Below are 13,838 nucleotides of genomic sequence, written 5' to 3'. Positions count from 1 at the left end.
CGGGGTAATGGTAATAAAAAGAGTAATGAGAAATGAGCTGGCAAAGCCAGCAGAGGTCGGATCATGGGTAAGGAGTCTGGACTTGACCTTGAGAAGCGGAAGTCAATGAAGGTTTCAGCAGAGGAGTGACATGATCTGATTTGTATTTAAAATCTTTTTCTTTTGGAGTATGGAAAATGGAACTACTAATGGCAAGGAAACCAGTCAGACTGTTAGTTTCCTGGGCGAGGAATGACTGTGGCTGAACTAGGAAAGAAACAAAAGGGGGAATTACCTGTTTGTGTAAGTACAAAGGGTGAGTAACGGCAGGAATCAGGCAAATGAAAGAACACAGGAAATAAAAAATGATGCCTAGGTGTTTGATTTAGGTAACTGGACACAGTGCCATTCAGTGCACCAACAAACAGATGAGAGTGGATGTTTAGGACATGATAAGGGCATGCTTCTGAGATGTTCAACAGGCAGCTGGAGGTACTGCTGTCCTAAAGCTCGCGTCAGAGGTCTAGAGAGGAAATAACAGATCTGACTTGTCCTCCCAGTAGGTGGGAAGATAAAGGTCATCTAGGGGAAGGGAGGGGGCCTAAAACAGAACCCTGACAAACACCAACAGTTAAAGGACGAGCACAGGAAGAGAAGCAGCTCACCAAAGTTAAGAGAAAGAAAATTCGAAGGCATGAAGCCAGGGAACCAAAAACCCAAAGCATTTCTAGGAAGAAGTGCTTAACAGTGCCCAGCAGAAAGGTCTGATAAGAGGAGACACTAAGCAGAGCGCACCATAGTTAGCGATAAGATGACCATACATGACTTGGCAAGGGGAGCCTCAGAGGAAGGATGGGGCTGAAACTAATGTAGCAAAGTAGGCTGAAGAAGAACGGAAGGGAAGGAAGAACAGACGCATTTTACAAGTCTGGCAAAAGATGGTACTGAGAGGAAAAGGGGTTTGAAGGAGGGCAATGGACTGTGTGTGTGTGTGTGGTGTTTTTACTTACCGTATCTAGACCTGGCAACATTTAGAAAAAAGGCAGAGAACAAACAGGTTTGACAGCAGAAAGCTGAGGTTATCTTGTAAAGGATGTAGCAAGGCCATCTGCAGAGCACAGGTGTGGGTACCAGCAGCAGGGCAGGGGTTTAGAAAAGTGAAGTGGCCACTATGAAGAAAAAAATCCTGCTTAAGGAAAGGCGGAAAGGGCTGGGCAGCACTGAGAGCCGGGATGAAGCTGCAGATTAGGAAATTAACATGACCCTTAATGCTCGACTACGTGACTTCCCCCAGCCTGGATAAGGGCTCCCAGTGTGCCTCTAGGGATGAGGCGTGGCCGGATGGGCACCACAGGAAAGCCGGCTTAAGGAGCCGAGCACACAGCAGAGGAGGGTTGGGCTTACATGTGCTAGAGAGGGAACGAAGTGCAGCTAGAAGGGGACTGAAAAGAGACTGGGCGACGGGTTCAATGAGGCAGAGGAACGGTGTAGTGGAAATAACAGTACGAGAGTATGGGAAAGCGCCCAGTGCAAAAGGAGAAAGCATTGCAAGAGGAAAACCAGTGGTTATGAGAAGTAACACACTGTACTTCCACCCTCTTAGCCACCCATAGAACACAGCCTTCTGGGACCATCCATCTTTCTTGTCTTGCCCCCCATCCTGTTGTTACTGTCCTTTGCTCCATCCACCTACTGCTCACCTTTACTTTTCCACTGCCCTCTGGAATGCCAGCTCTATGGAAAACTGCACAGAACTTTCTCTTCATTTCCTTGTGGGAATCTGACTTTCCTGAAAATGCCACCCAGCCTCTTGCAGGCTTCATGACGCCTACACCTCGGTTTGGGGATCAGGATCATTTGCAAATGACCATCCTCCATCCTCATGTATCTACACCAGCAATGGTTACCTTCTAGGAAGTTCCCCTTCCACTGCCATACACTGACTCTTGTGAAACACCACTGGCATTTGGCTTGGTTTCTCTCTCTCCCCCCACTTTAAGTCCTGCCATCATTATTACTCATTGTTGTATGAATGCTCATACGGACAACCACCCCCAAACTCTCCATACCTACTAAGAAGCAAGGAGTAGAGTGCCCCAAGAGGCACTTACAGGCCCCTGTGGTAGACTGGCAACAAGGGGCTCAGCCCTTACCAACTTAAAAACAAAGGAGCCAACAATTAAACCAAACTGAAAAGGCGGGTGGGAAGGCATTGCGGCTGCTATAACCAGCTCCTCCTCCTTGGTTACTTAATGCTTTTAAACAACAATAATTTAAAAAATACAAGAACACGACAGAATTCATTAATTCTCAGTATCTCTGTGCCCAGTTCTATTTCCGTAGCTCTAATTTGTAATTCTGATCTGTGGGATGTTCTGTGAAGTGTCTTGGTCAGTATTTGTGCACAACCAGTCTTCACTGATCAAGCCCTGCATCCTGATCCTGTCTCCTACACAGCCTGATTTCATATCAGGGACCATCATCGCTCTGCCCTCTTTTTTTAAGAAGGGGGAAGAAATGAAAATTTTTTTTTTTTATTTATTTTTTTTTTTTACATTTTTATTGATTCATAATCATTTTACAGTGTTGTGTCAAATTCCAGTGAAGAAATGAAAAATTATTATGCTACCTTTGCTCATAATTTTTTAATATCTTAAGAAAGGTAATTGTCACCAATATTTACGATTCTTCTAACTTTATTCACCCACTATAGATTTAGAAACTAATAATTTACATACTGCCTTCACATTATTAGATCAATCCAAACCATTTTCGCAGTACAATTTTGGCCATAAAATTTACAATCCAACCCTGCTGGCATTTATTATTGTTAAAGTACTTGTATGATGCTCTAAAACTGGTCATTTAAAAGCAAGGTCTGCTCTGGTAGCCATCATCTTTATTGCTTAGTCCAAAAGTTGGTATAAGTAAAACGGGGCTGGGGTGGCGGGGTGACAGACAAGTTTCCTGGTGAGTGTTTACAACTCTGAACCAATGGGGTGAGCGTTCGGCCACATTTCCTATCAGAGCTATTAAATAAACTGTGCCACTCAGATAACAAGTCAACTGGGACCCACACCAAGGCTGCGGGACGCCATCTTCCATGAGGGATACCAAAGCATTCTCCAACAGCCAGGAATGCTTTTCCCGTCCTCTATTTCAGAGCCAGGACAATCAGTCCTTTTTTCTCAGTGTAACCCTTTTCAGCAAGTCACACATTCCTTTGGTGGCTCCTGTATGGAGCCCAACACTCTCGGGTCTTTGGCCCTACACACACTGCCCCCACACTTTGACCTCAAAGAAATCCAACAGCAGAGCAGTGCCTAAAGCATGTACAAAAAAGTGAGTCCAAAATGCTATGAGGTTCTTCAAAGACTGTCATGGTAGTAACCTATTCCTGCTCAAGGACAAGAATAAGCCTTGTAGAAAAAAAATGTAAATACCACAATGACCGCATATTAAACTGAAAATAAAGCAGAGGGTTTATATTTGGTTACTGTGGCAGCTGGTTGTCTCTGTGCAGGTCTTTGCCTGTGCAGCTCTTTGGAAAGATAACTACTTTCACTCCATGAGAAAATTCTGAATTTCTGTCCTCCCACTACAGGCCTCTTAAACATACGAACAAAAAAAGTCATACCTAAATTATCATGGCAAACATTTTCTTTTTGTCCTCAAAAAAAATCAGGTAGCGACTTTTTAAGTTGTAAATCTGCTAAGAACTAGTCCTAAGCCTATTTGCAGCACATGGAAGGATGACAGTGACATGTCAGGCACAGAAAAGGTTACTATCTTAAGTCACCACTCATTTAGCTTTAAAACAAGCAAGTTATTACAGTATGTTAAGATTTTTTTTTAGTAGTTAAAAACAACTTGAAAAAGTGGGAGAAGAGGAGGTCGAAAATCTAAAATCTCACAGTCCATGTGTAGCAAGAAGAACCTTACCAAATGTCATCCCCCTCACAAGACTGACACAGTGGTTTTAAAGTGCTAATAACAGAAACATAGCCTTTCTGGTCTGATGATAAAGCGCCCTACTCTAAGAACAGGAAACCCAAGACTGGTTTCTCTACGTCACAGCTAAGATCATGTTATGGACAAATCAAGATTACCATCCCTATTTTAAGGATGGGGAAAAATGCTTAGCCTACCTTCTTGATAAGAAGGCTGATGGAAAAAATGAGATCATTTGTTTAGAATTTTTAATTTTGGGGAGGTGGTGAGACTAAATTTAGTGTAACAATTATAAGCATTCCACATCAAGAGCACTTCAGACTTCCGCTTCTCTTGGCTTCAACTGCATTTATGTTTACAGTGAGCTATTACTAGCAATCAACAAAAATTCAGCCATTTTCACATACGCTGATACAGTTTCCTAAACACGTCCCACGCGAAAGTTAGCTGGGGGTGATGATTAAAAACAGATTCTCAGACTCCATTTCTGATCCATTTACAGGATCTTCAGGGAGAAACCAAGGAGTCTGAATATTTATAAGCACTCCAGGGGAATGTCTATGCTCTGGAAAAGTTTAGGAAATCCTGCAGCAAGAGCAACTCATTCCAGGGTAGGACAGTAAATTAGAAATCCACTCTCTGGGTCCATTAATCATGTCCTTAGTCTACTTCAGCATCAATATATTAACATGACGCAGGTTAGCTTTCCTGAGGGCCTGCTGGGTACTGTATCCTGCACCAAGCACATTATATCTATTATTTCACATAATGGTAGCAATAACCTTTTGGGGTGGATACTAGTTTTATCCCAGTTTTGTAGACAGGGGAAAATGAGGCTTTACACAATTTACCTGAGGTCACATAGTCTCACTTAGGTCACTAAGTGGCTGCTGTTTCAAAACCATGCTGTTTGCCGGCAGCAGGCTGCCACCTACTACACTCTTCAATTGTAGCATCAAGTGAAAAAGAAAGAGTAAACATGGCAAGAACTGAAATGGGAAGTTTAGGTCTTTTGCTGACCAATGGCTTTCCTAATTTCAACTCTTTTGCCTTGGTTGAAACTAAAACTAAACAGTAAAAACTATTCTCCATACAAGAATATCATCTAATTGCTTAGAAAAAGAGGCAAGTTGCTGCTCTGTCTCTAATGATTGTTCATGTGACCCTAATGGAGCGGGGCTGTAGACCTGGTCTGAGATGCTCTTACTAATTAGTCACCAAATAGTCTGTTTGGTGACTGGGTTTTTATTTTGTTGGGAAGAAGAGAAAGAGGACTCAGATTAACTATTGGAACTTATCTTAAACTTGAAACACAAGAATGACCAACTAATTGATACTGACAGTCCAAGTCTCAAAACTATAAACTGGCAATCGAGCATAAAGTCTAAGAACATTTTGCTGCAATATTAACTATATTAAAATTTGCAAGATGGGTTCCCACTATGACAATTATTACAAGATTAGAAAGTATTATTAAGTTTTTTTAATGACTCACATACCTGCATGTCAGATATTTTTTAAAAAAGGCTTTGAATGAGCCAATAAGTGGCTTCATAAGAAAGTATCACAGGGATCTGTTGACCAGTGATGTCCATGTGAGACACACAACTCTACATATGACTTTCAGCCCAATACACACATATGCTTTCTCTATATATTATATCCTAGAGAAACTATCCCACACATGTACCAAAGGACATGTACAGGAACTGTTAATGGCCACATCATTTGGAATAGCATCCTAGACGTCTATTAAGAGAATGGGTAAATCAATTATGATACATTCATATAGTGGAATACTAATAGCAGTTAAAAGTGAATAAACCATAGCCACGCTATCAACAAGAACAAACTTCACAATGTATTGAGCTAAAAAAGTTGCAGATCACTACCTTCTATGCAATATTAATTAGTATTAAAACATGCTTGCGTACAAATACAAAATAAGTGCAGTAAAAGTATAAAGAAAGGCACAGGAACACCAAACGTCAAATGCTGAATTCAAGACAGCTTCAGAGTGGGGAGAAGAAAAGAGAGCAGAACAGAGTGAAGCCACGGGTGTTTTGCTCCTCACATATTTTTGCCGTGTTTTATTTCTTAGAGCTAAGCACACAATGGCTAGTGATGTTATAATCAAACTAACCTGAAATTATTACAAGATTATTATTTGAACCTGAAATGTAATGCTAACCACCTCCACTGAATGCTAGTGACTTTAATGATACATCAAGACCCCAAACTTTGAACAATTAGGTTGAATCATATGAAACTGCTGAATCTGCTGTGGATCAGAAAGTCAAATATTAATAATTTCATGTTTCAAACTAACATTAAAATTCTCTATATGAAGAGAAAAAAAATTTTTCATGTTTTCCCTAAGAATTTGCCATAAAGTGGTCTGTCTACATTTAATGGCAAGACTAAGGAAACAGGGAAGTAAAACTGAAGAAGAAAATATACAGAAGAAACTTTGTAACTTAGAAATGTATATTGCACAAAATGTGGGCAAACTACTCTTCTTTGATATGAGGTATTACTGCTTAATTCTTTTCAAAATACTTATACATATTAACAAATACTTAAAAGATCCTTGTTGAGCAAAGTATTTATACACATAAAGACTTAACCCCAAAAGAGAACCTTGTCCAAGGTTAAATAGGCAGTAAACAGTTATAACAGTTAAAACTAAACCCAGGTCCTGTTCCAAAATTAGTCACAACAAATTAATCAGAAGCCCAACAAATAATATATTTTTATTTAGTCCCAATCAAAGATTATAAAAGGAAAAATTGAAGCAATGTTATGTGGAGTTGTCTCCTTTTTTACTTTCTAACAATTTCAATATAAAAAGTTCTAAACTAAAACCTATTGTTATTTTTATAATATAAAACTCATTTCCCATAAAAATTATATTTAAGTAGTGATTAAGCCAATGCAATTTATAATTTAACTGGAAAACTATAATCCCTCTAAAACACTAAAGTAAGAAAACACACACTAAGCAGCAGTCCGTCTCTCAGTTCCCTCCACCTCTTTTCTTAAACCTAAGTACTAGAACTTTTAGAAAAAGGTTTAAATTAGAATGAATGTGGAAGAAAGAGTTTTGAGGAACATACTGAAGGAGACTTGGTTTTCAAAGTGCAAAGTTTTCAAAGGTTAATAGCAATGGGTTTCTTAATGAACATAAATCACTCTTAATCATCACGGAACCAAGATAAACAGTGCAAGACGGGCAGAATATTCCTGAAATAACAGAGACAGCAATTGAAAGAAAGGGGTTGGAAAAGACAAAATAAGAACTACTGTAGAGGAATTAACAAGGACACTGCACACTGAGAGGCAGAAGAAACTGTACATCACTGCACTGGAACAGCCCCACAGGGCAAACTGAAACAGCTCCCTCCCCAAACTGCAAGGTCGCTGTGCATCATTAAGTGAGCAAAACCACTGAGATGTGGGGATGGATTGGGGGGGAGGGAGACATGTTGTATTAGGCCATCTGGGTGGTTTTCACATACATTAGGCATTTTTTAATTCAAGAAATACATCTACTGAAATCCACCTGTGCCTACAATTACTGTCTTGGGTAGTCTCATTTTTGCTTTCTTCTGATTAGGAAAGACAAACGACATGCTACCCAATATAAACAGCACCCTGGACAGCCACAACCATCTACTGCCACATCTCTAGTTGGCCTGCTCTCCTCAGCAGGGTCCACTACAAGGGAACAGCTGCCAGGACACATGCACATTATACCGTGAGAGAAGGGGGAGGGGAGGGAGACCAACCTGCCTCCGCATTCAGCTCCTCTAGAAGCCCGCTGGTCCTCCAGGTAGCTCCTGGGTCCTGGCCTCCTACAGAATTACTGTGCTCTTGAACTACTGCAGCCGCCAATACATTGTCCACATTTACCACTTCTGGCTCAGAGCTGGTGTCAGACATATCATAATGAGCTACAACTGGAGGTCCATCTAGGGAGGAAAGAAAATGTATACTTGTATCTAACTTGTGGGGTGAAAAATACTTCTGCAACTAAGAGCCCTCTAAGTGCCAGTAGCCTTTATCTTATTATTTTATCTGGTCAGAAAAGCTGCACTTTATACAATCTAATATTGTGCACATGATGTGAAAGTGAAAAAGATAATTCGAGCTTACAAAGATGAGGGACACATTTGGGAAGGAGGGAAAGGGTTGTTATTATGAAGAACAAAGACAAGACTATACTAAACAAAAGTTACACTGAATTCCCGCCACACTCCTAAAGAGCAAAAGATTAAGAAAAAGGGGGTGACTCCACAGAGAAAGTGAAACTGGTTTTTTAAAGAAGAAAAAAAAAACTGATGCAACCTATTAAAATTCAATTCATATTTTTTAAGAGAATGAATCTAGTGCTTTCTCTTAGTAGTTAGTACTACAAGGCCCTAGCAGGTTCAGAGGAGAAAATCAAGTGTGTATTTTCCTACTTGAAGAGCTCTACTTGACTGACATCTATTTCCAGTAAAGCCCTTTTATAACATCAGGGGTGTTAGGCATTTTACCAGCATTCTACAAAAAGACAGGACTCACAACACCCATCTTTAGGGTTTTGCTTTGGATGTCTTGTGAGGGTTATTTCTGTTTTCTTTTCGCTGAGAAAGACAATCAGCTCACACTAAGGAAACGATACACAACCTTATGGGTTATTTTAGAGGAAGCTATCAAAATTCTCAGTGGAAAAATAAGAGATTCCTTCCACCTCCAAGTCACCCTAACTAGCTGAATCAGGCAGCTGAGTTTTGAAGTAACTACACTGCAGTGATTCATGTTGAATTTTAAATTAAATATTCATGCTTGTAGAAAAAAGATAAATGCTTTAAAATGCTAACGCTACCCTTTTTCTAATATAACAGCAAAAAGTAAAAATAAAGTTTTCATTCAAGTATGAAACTCATCCCTTACCACTACCTCCATTTTAGAATGAAACAAGTAAAAGAATGCTGCTTCTCCCCCTCAACAGCTATATTTATGAAGTACAAGCAAATCATTTATTCCTAAAAAGATTTTTTAACATCACCTAACAAATTAACATTAATTAAATACACCTATTTTATGAAACTCTTGACTATGAAAAAATACATATGCCAATGAACCATTAAAATAGAACACAATGAAGGACTACCATTTTAATACAAACATCCATTGTGTAAACTGTCACTGACTGAACAAAACATAAAACACAGTTGGGGTATCTGTCCCATAAAATTAAGTTCCCAAACCACAGGTTTATGTAGCAACATTTTTTTAAATGTAGCAACATTTTTAAAATAAAAAATGACCAAACATAAAAGCAAAAGAGTTAAGTGCCACTGTATAAAGAACAGACATGTCACAATACGAAATTCTGACGATCATGATCATTTCAGTTGACTACTTAAAAATAACCTTCAATTCTCCCAAAAGGGTAAGTCAAGTTCACAAAACTGAACACAGTGGCCTCGGTATTGGTTGGTAATGGATTTTAGTTCAAATAGCGAAAAAAAAAAAAAGGCTCATGTTTGAGGTTTTTCTTTTCTAAAACAGAAAAGAAAGCTGTATCATTCATGGAGTTCTCGTCAGAGTTCAAAATGATTACTATGGAATCAAGATACTGCGTGACATCCAAATACTCGTTTGCAGAAGATATGAGGGTCAAGTACAATATTGACTATTTGACCAAATGTTCTATTTTAGAAAGGGCTTTTATATTAAGTGTTTTGTGCTTGCAAAAAATTAGTGATTTATTTTAAAATTTATTTCACCACCACCACTCACAACCTCTTGCCCTCACATCCCCCCACAACCACCAGATTGAGGCAGCAGGTCAACAGTCAAGTCAAAATTGTACCACTCCTACATGTATAATCATGCAAAAAATATAAGTGTATATGTACATGCAGAGTAACATCACCTACCCATGGAAATAACTTGTCTGAAAGTCTTCATCAGTAGGAAATACAAGCATAAACTTGTTATCTGGCTTCATTCTTGTATCTTCCATATTTCCAAACAGCACACCTTATAGCTTAGCTTAAATTTAGTATTCATCATAAACAAAGACAGTAATATTTTCACATTTTAATCACACTTAAAAATTGAATTAAATTATCACTGTCATTTTTCATATCCAGGATATTCAAACAATGACAAGTCAGTACTATATAAACTTTTAACAGAGTAAAGGAATGGCTGCCTTTCCAACCATGCCTTCCAACGAGAAATCAAATTAAGGGTCTTGTGTTCCAAGGTTATCTTACACTTATCATTCGCAAACCAACATTAAATAAGGTATGTTTAAAGCACTTAGCATCAAGGTTTGGACTCTGAACCACTAAGTGAATATTAGCTAACTGATGGGAAGAATTTGTGATATTCTTTTAAAAACATAGTTCTTGCAACACAGAATAGAGAGACATGTAAAGGTCCTTTTAAGCTAAGTATCTCTTAAAGGAAAAAAAAAATCAAACCAGTGAGGAGTTAGGAAAAGTCAGCACATTAATAACAGAAGCAGCTATCTATGCTTCCAATCTGACCCTATCAATTCATGATAGGATGGAGTAAACATGGAGATATTGTCCTTCCTCTCATTTGATTGTTCCTCTATGCCATTAAAAGCAACTGCACTGCTAAGATTATTTTGACATCCGAAAACATCAAAATAGCCACTTCAAGTAAAAATACACATGGGAAACATTTCCAATTAAAAAGCTAGTCACTAAACATTCCATGTTTACAACATACAAGGTTATCCAAACTGCACAGTCTCCCATTTGCTAATTCTGGTGTCTGTCAATCTTAAAACATCAATTTGTAATAAAGAACTTAACTAGTTTTTCTTAATCATTAAAAGCATGTATCTATAAAGGTAAATTTAACACAATTATTTAGTAACTATTTGGTCTGTGGTTAATCCAAGTGCTGTTTCTTCTCCAAATTCAAACATTTTGACATTTTTGCTGCTCATTACAATTACAAGGCAAGAAACATAAAAGGTCAAGCAATCTTCTGACTATATTTTATTTAAGAATATCAACTTGTCCATTTTATGCTAGATAGGTTTGCATTCTCTTACTGATCTTGCCTACAAACAGGTTTCAACTTTTTAAATACCAAAATACAGACGTATCTGCTCATCACACATTGCCAATACCGGGAGGTTTACTCTTACGTGAACTTAAACCTTCTGTATCACTGTCAATGAATGTTTAATTTTATGAACGAGTTTCCTTTTAGTCAAATATGTTCTCTTCTATACCTCATGGAAAAGATTCAAATCACAAAAACAAGAAACAAAGCAAAACAAAACCCAACATCCTTTACTTCGTTTATCTCCGACAAATCCCTCTTTTCAAAGTTGACAACCGAAACCAAAGAACTTTAAAACTACATAGAGTAATACATAATTTACCACTCTCATTTTACAGATGAGAAATTTGAGTCCTACATAGGTGAAACCAGAATAGATTAGTTGTTCAGTAGTGAGGCAACAGGGAATATACAGGATGAGACTAGGAGCAGCATAGAAGTACATAGATTTCTGGCAGCAAATATATAGGTTAAAATCCTGCCTGTGATTTCTGGCAGCAAATATATAGGTTAAAATCCTGCCTATCTCTACCTCTTCTTAACTCTATGACTCAACTGGTTCTTCCCAGTTTATGGTGAGGGTTAAAGAAGACATAACACAGAACACAATCAGAGTTCAAATACAGGTCTACTGCCTACCTTTCCATTATAATCAGCACCTGCTCTATTTATCTGTTTGCTTATCTTTGAATGTAAATTGTACTGCACACAGCCTGCATGCGAGAAGCTCTGAGAAAACATTACTGACTGGGCTGATGCCTTCTACTGGTCACAGATCAACCCAGTAAGTTAGAAAGCAAATGCTCTGCTGGGATTAATAAGGTCATCACACATGTGGCTTTTGTATTTTCATTTTTGTTCGAAGTGAAACGTCAGCCTGGATGTATTCATATGAAAGTGTTTCAAAGCCAAATAGAGAGCATTTTGGATTATTTCCTATTTAGTATAATTCTTGCTTAGAGAGCCCTTCCACTAGCACAAGTATTATCAGTCTCCCAGTATGAAATCTAACCAGACCTAGGGAACAGGAACTCCTCTTGTATCTGAGACACTTGGAAACATCACTTCTTCCCTCTCTATTGCTAAGTCTTAGGCCCAAGGAAAGGTGGGGGAAGGACCAATACAGGGTTTGCTCACTGGACTCATTTCAATGGCTATAATATACAATAAAGCCCAGAATAAACTCCTTCTCTCCTCCCTACTACATACTACAGCCACCCTCCCAAAGCCCTCACTAGGAGAGAAAAAAGTATCTTTTCGCTGCCCAAGAAATCCATCCAGGCTCTGCGGTCCCAGTCATTAGAGGGCCTGAACCCAGTGCCACTACCTACAGCACCCAGAGACAGGGCTCGGGGGGAGGGTGGGAGTCACTCTCAGCCCCGTCCAGACAGCAAGATGCAAAACAAGCTGCACCTAAAAGAAAAGTCCTTAGAAAGTTCCTAGCCAAGGAGTCTAAGAAGGAGCATCTGCGTGGTGGCCAGGTGAAGAAAAGAGACGTGTGAGAATGAGGTGTAGGGGAACGACGTGTGGGTGTCCGGGACTAAGGGACAGGAAAAAAAACCTCAAAAGATGCAGAAGGGAATCTGCATCTTGGGAGAGCCTGTCCAATAAGAAAACAGCTTTTTCATCACATACCAAAATAATTTATCAAGATGAAAACTGATATTTGCAAATATGAAAAAATACTTAAGGGAATATGTATGCTGTATTATTGTATCTATATATCTATATAGATATATATCAAACAATTTGAATAAATAGAAAACAGTCATTTTCAAAGCATCTCTTGGGAAAGATAAACAAATACGTCAACCAGGAGACAAAAATCTATACAAAAAAGTGTCATCTTTAGAAAAACAGCTATTTTATACCAAAAACTGTGCATCTTTTCTTTGTAATATCATAATTTAGTAAAAAGAAAAAAGTCTAAGATGACAGTGTAAATGGAAATAAAATGCAGCGATACACACTAAAATTTTATGTTTAGGCATTAAATCATTTTTAAAATAAAGCAGCAGGGGAGGGTACAGCTCAGAGGCAGAGCGCATGCCTACCATGCACGAGGTCCTGGGTTCAATCCCCAGAGCCTCCATTAAAAGTAAATAAATAAACCTAATTACCTCCCCTCAAAACAAACAAAACATTAAAAAAATTAAAAATCAAACAATAAAGCTGAATCAATGTCTATTTTGTACTCTTCCCATTATATTCATCTCAATTATTAAAAATTTAGCTGTTACAGTTTCCAAAGAGGGAATAAGGTTCTAAGGACTATGTCTGTTCTTACATCATATTGGTAAGTGACAGGCCATTCTGCCAGCCATGACACTGATAAAGAGGTAATTCTGAAAGTGTAATATTCAAGATTATTAGAGTAGTTGAAAAGCTGATCACATGAAAGAAAACAATTTCAACCTCTTACCACTAACTACAGAGTCGGGAAAACTTGATTCAAGAGAGGCTATTCAAAAGATAATTCAAGTAATTTATCTGGATATTGAAGGGAACCTATTAATAAAGAAAATAGGGCACTTGAAAAGGTCACCATCTTCCAATTTATCTTTGTATTTCAGGGACAAATTTACAACCTACTGCTTTAAGGATTCAGATCTTACAGAACAAAACTAAAATATATGCACTATATCTACAAAGAACATAAAAATCAGACATGACTTTAGCTATATCCTCATGTTTATGTAAAGATACATCCACTCCAGCTTTCTGACTGTTCCTCAAAGTAGTCTATATTTTGCTATTTTCTAAATATTTCTCAATTTTTAATAGTTATGTCATATAAAGAAGAATCT

The 13,838-nt window shown here is 38.3% G+C and overlaps 1 protein-coding gene across 2 annotated transcripts in view; it reads right to left on the bottom strand.

Annotated features, from left to right (window-relative positions):
- ARK2N (arkadia (RNF111) N-terminal like PKA signaling regulator 2N) overlaps positions 1-13,838 on the bottom strand; it is a 63,752-nt gene that overhangs the window by 11,990 nt on the left and 37,924 nt on the right. Inside the window, exon 3 of one of the 2 annotated variants that reach the window (XM_072952294.1) lies at positions 7,719-7,901. The exons of the other annotated variant lie outside the window; for it this stretch is intronic. Coding sequence (XP_072808395.1) covers positions 7,719-7,901 — 183 coding nt within the window. The remainder of the gene's footprint in view (positions 1-7,718; positions 7,902-13,838) is intronic. 2 annotated transcript variants of the gene reach the window in all.

This window comes from Vicugna pacos, chromosome 30 (genome assembly GCF_048564905.1).
Source record: "Vicugna pacos chromosome 30, VicPac4, whole genome shotgun sequence".
Taxonomy (NCBI): Eukaryota; Metazoa; Chordata; class Mammalia; order Artiodactyla; family Camelidae; genus Vicugna; species Vicugna pacos.
The sequence above is the reverse complement of the archived record's forward strand: the minus strand, read 5'-3'. Positions and strand labels throughout refer to the sequence as shown.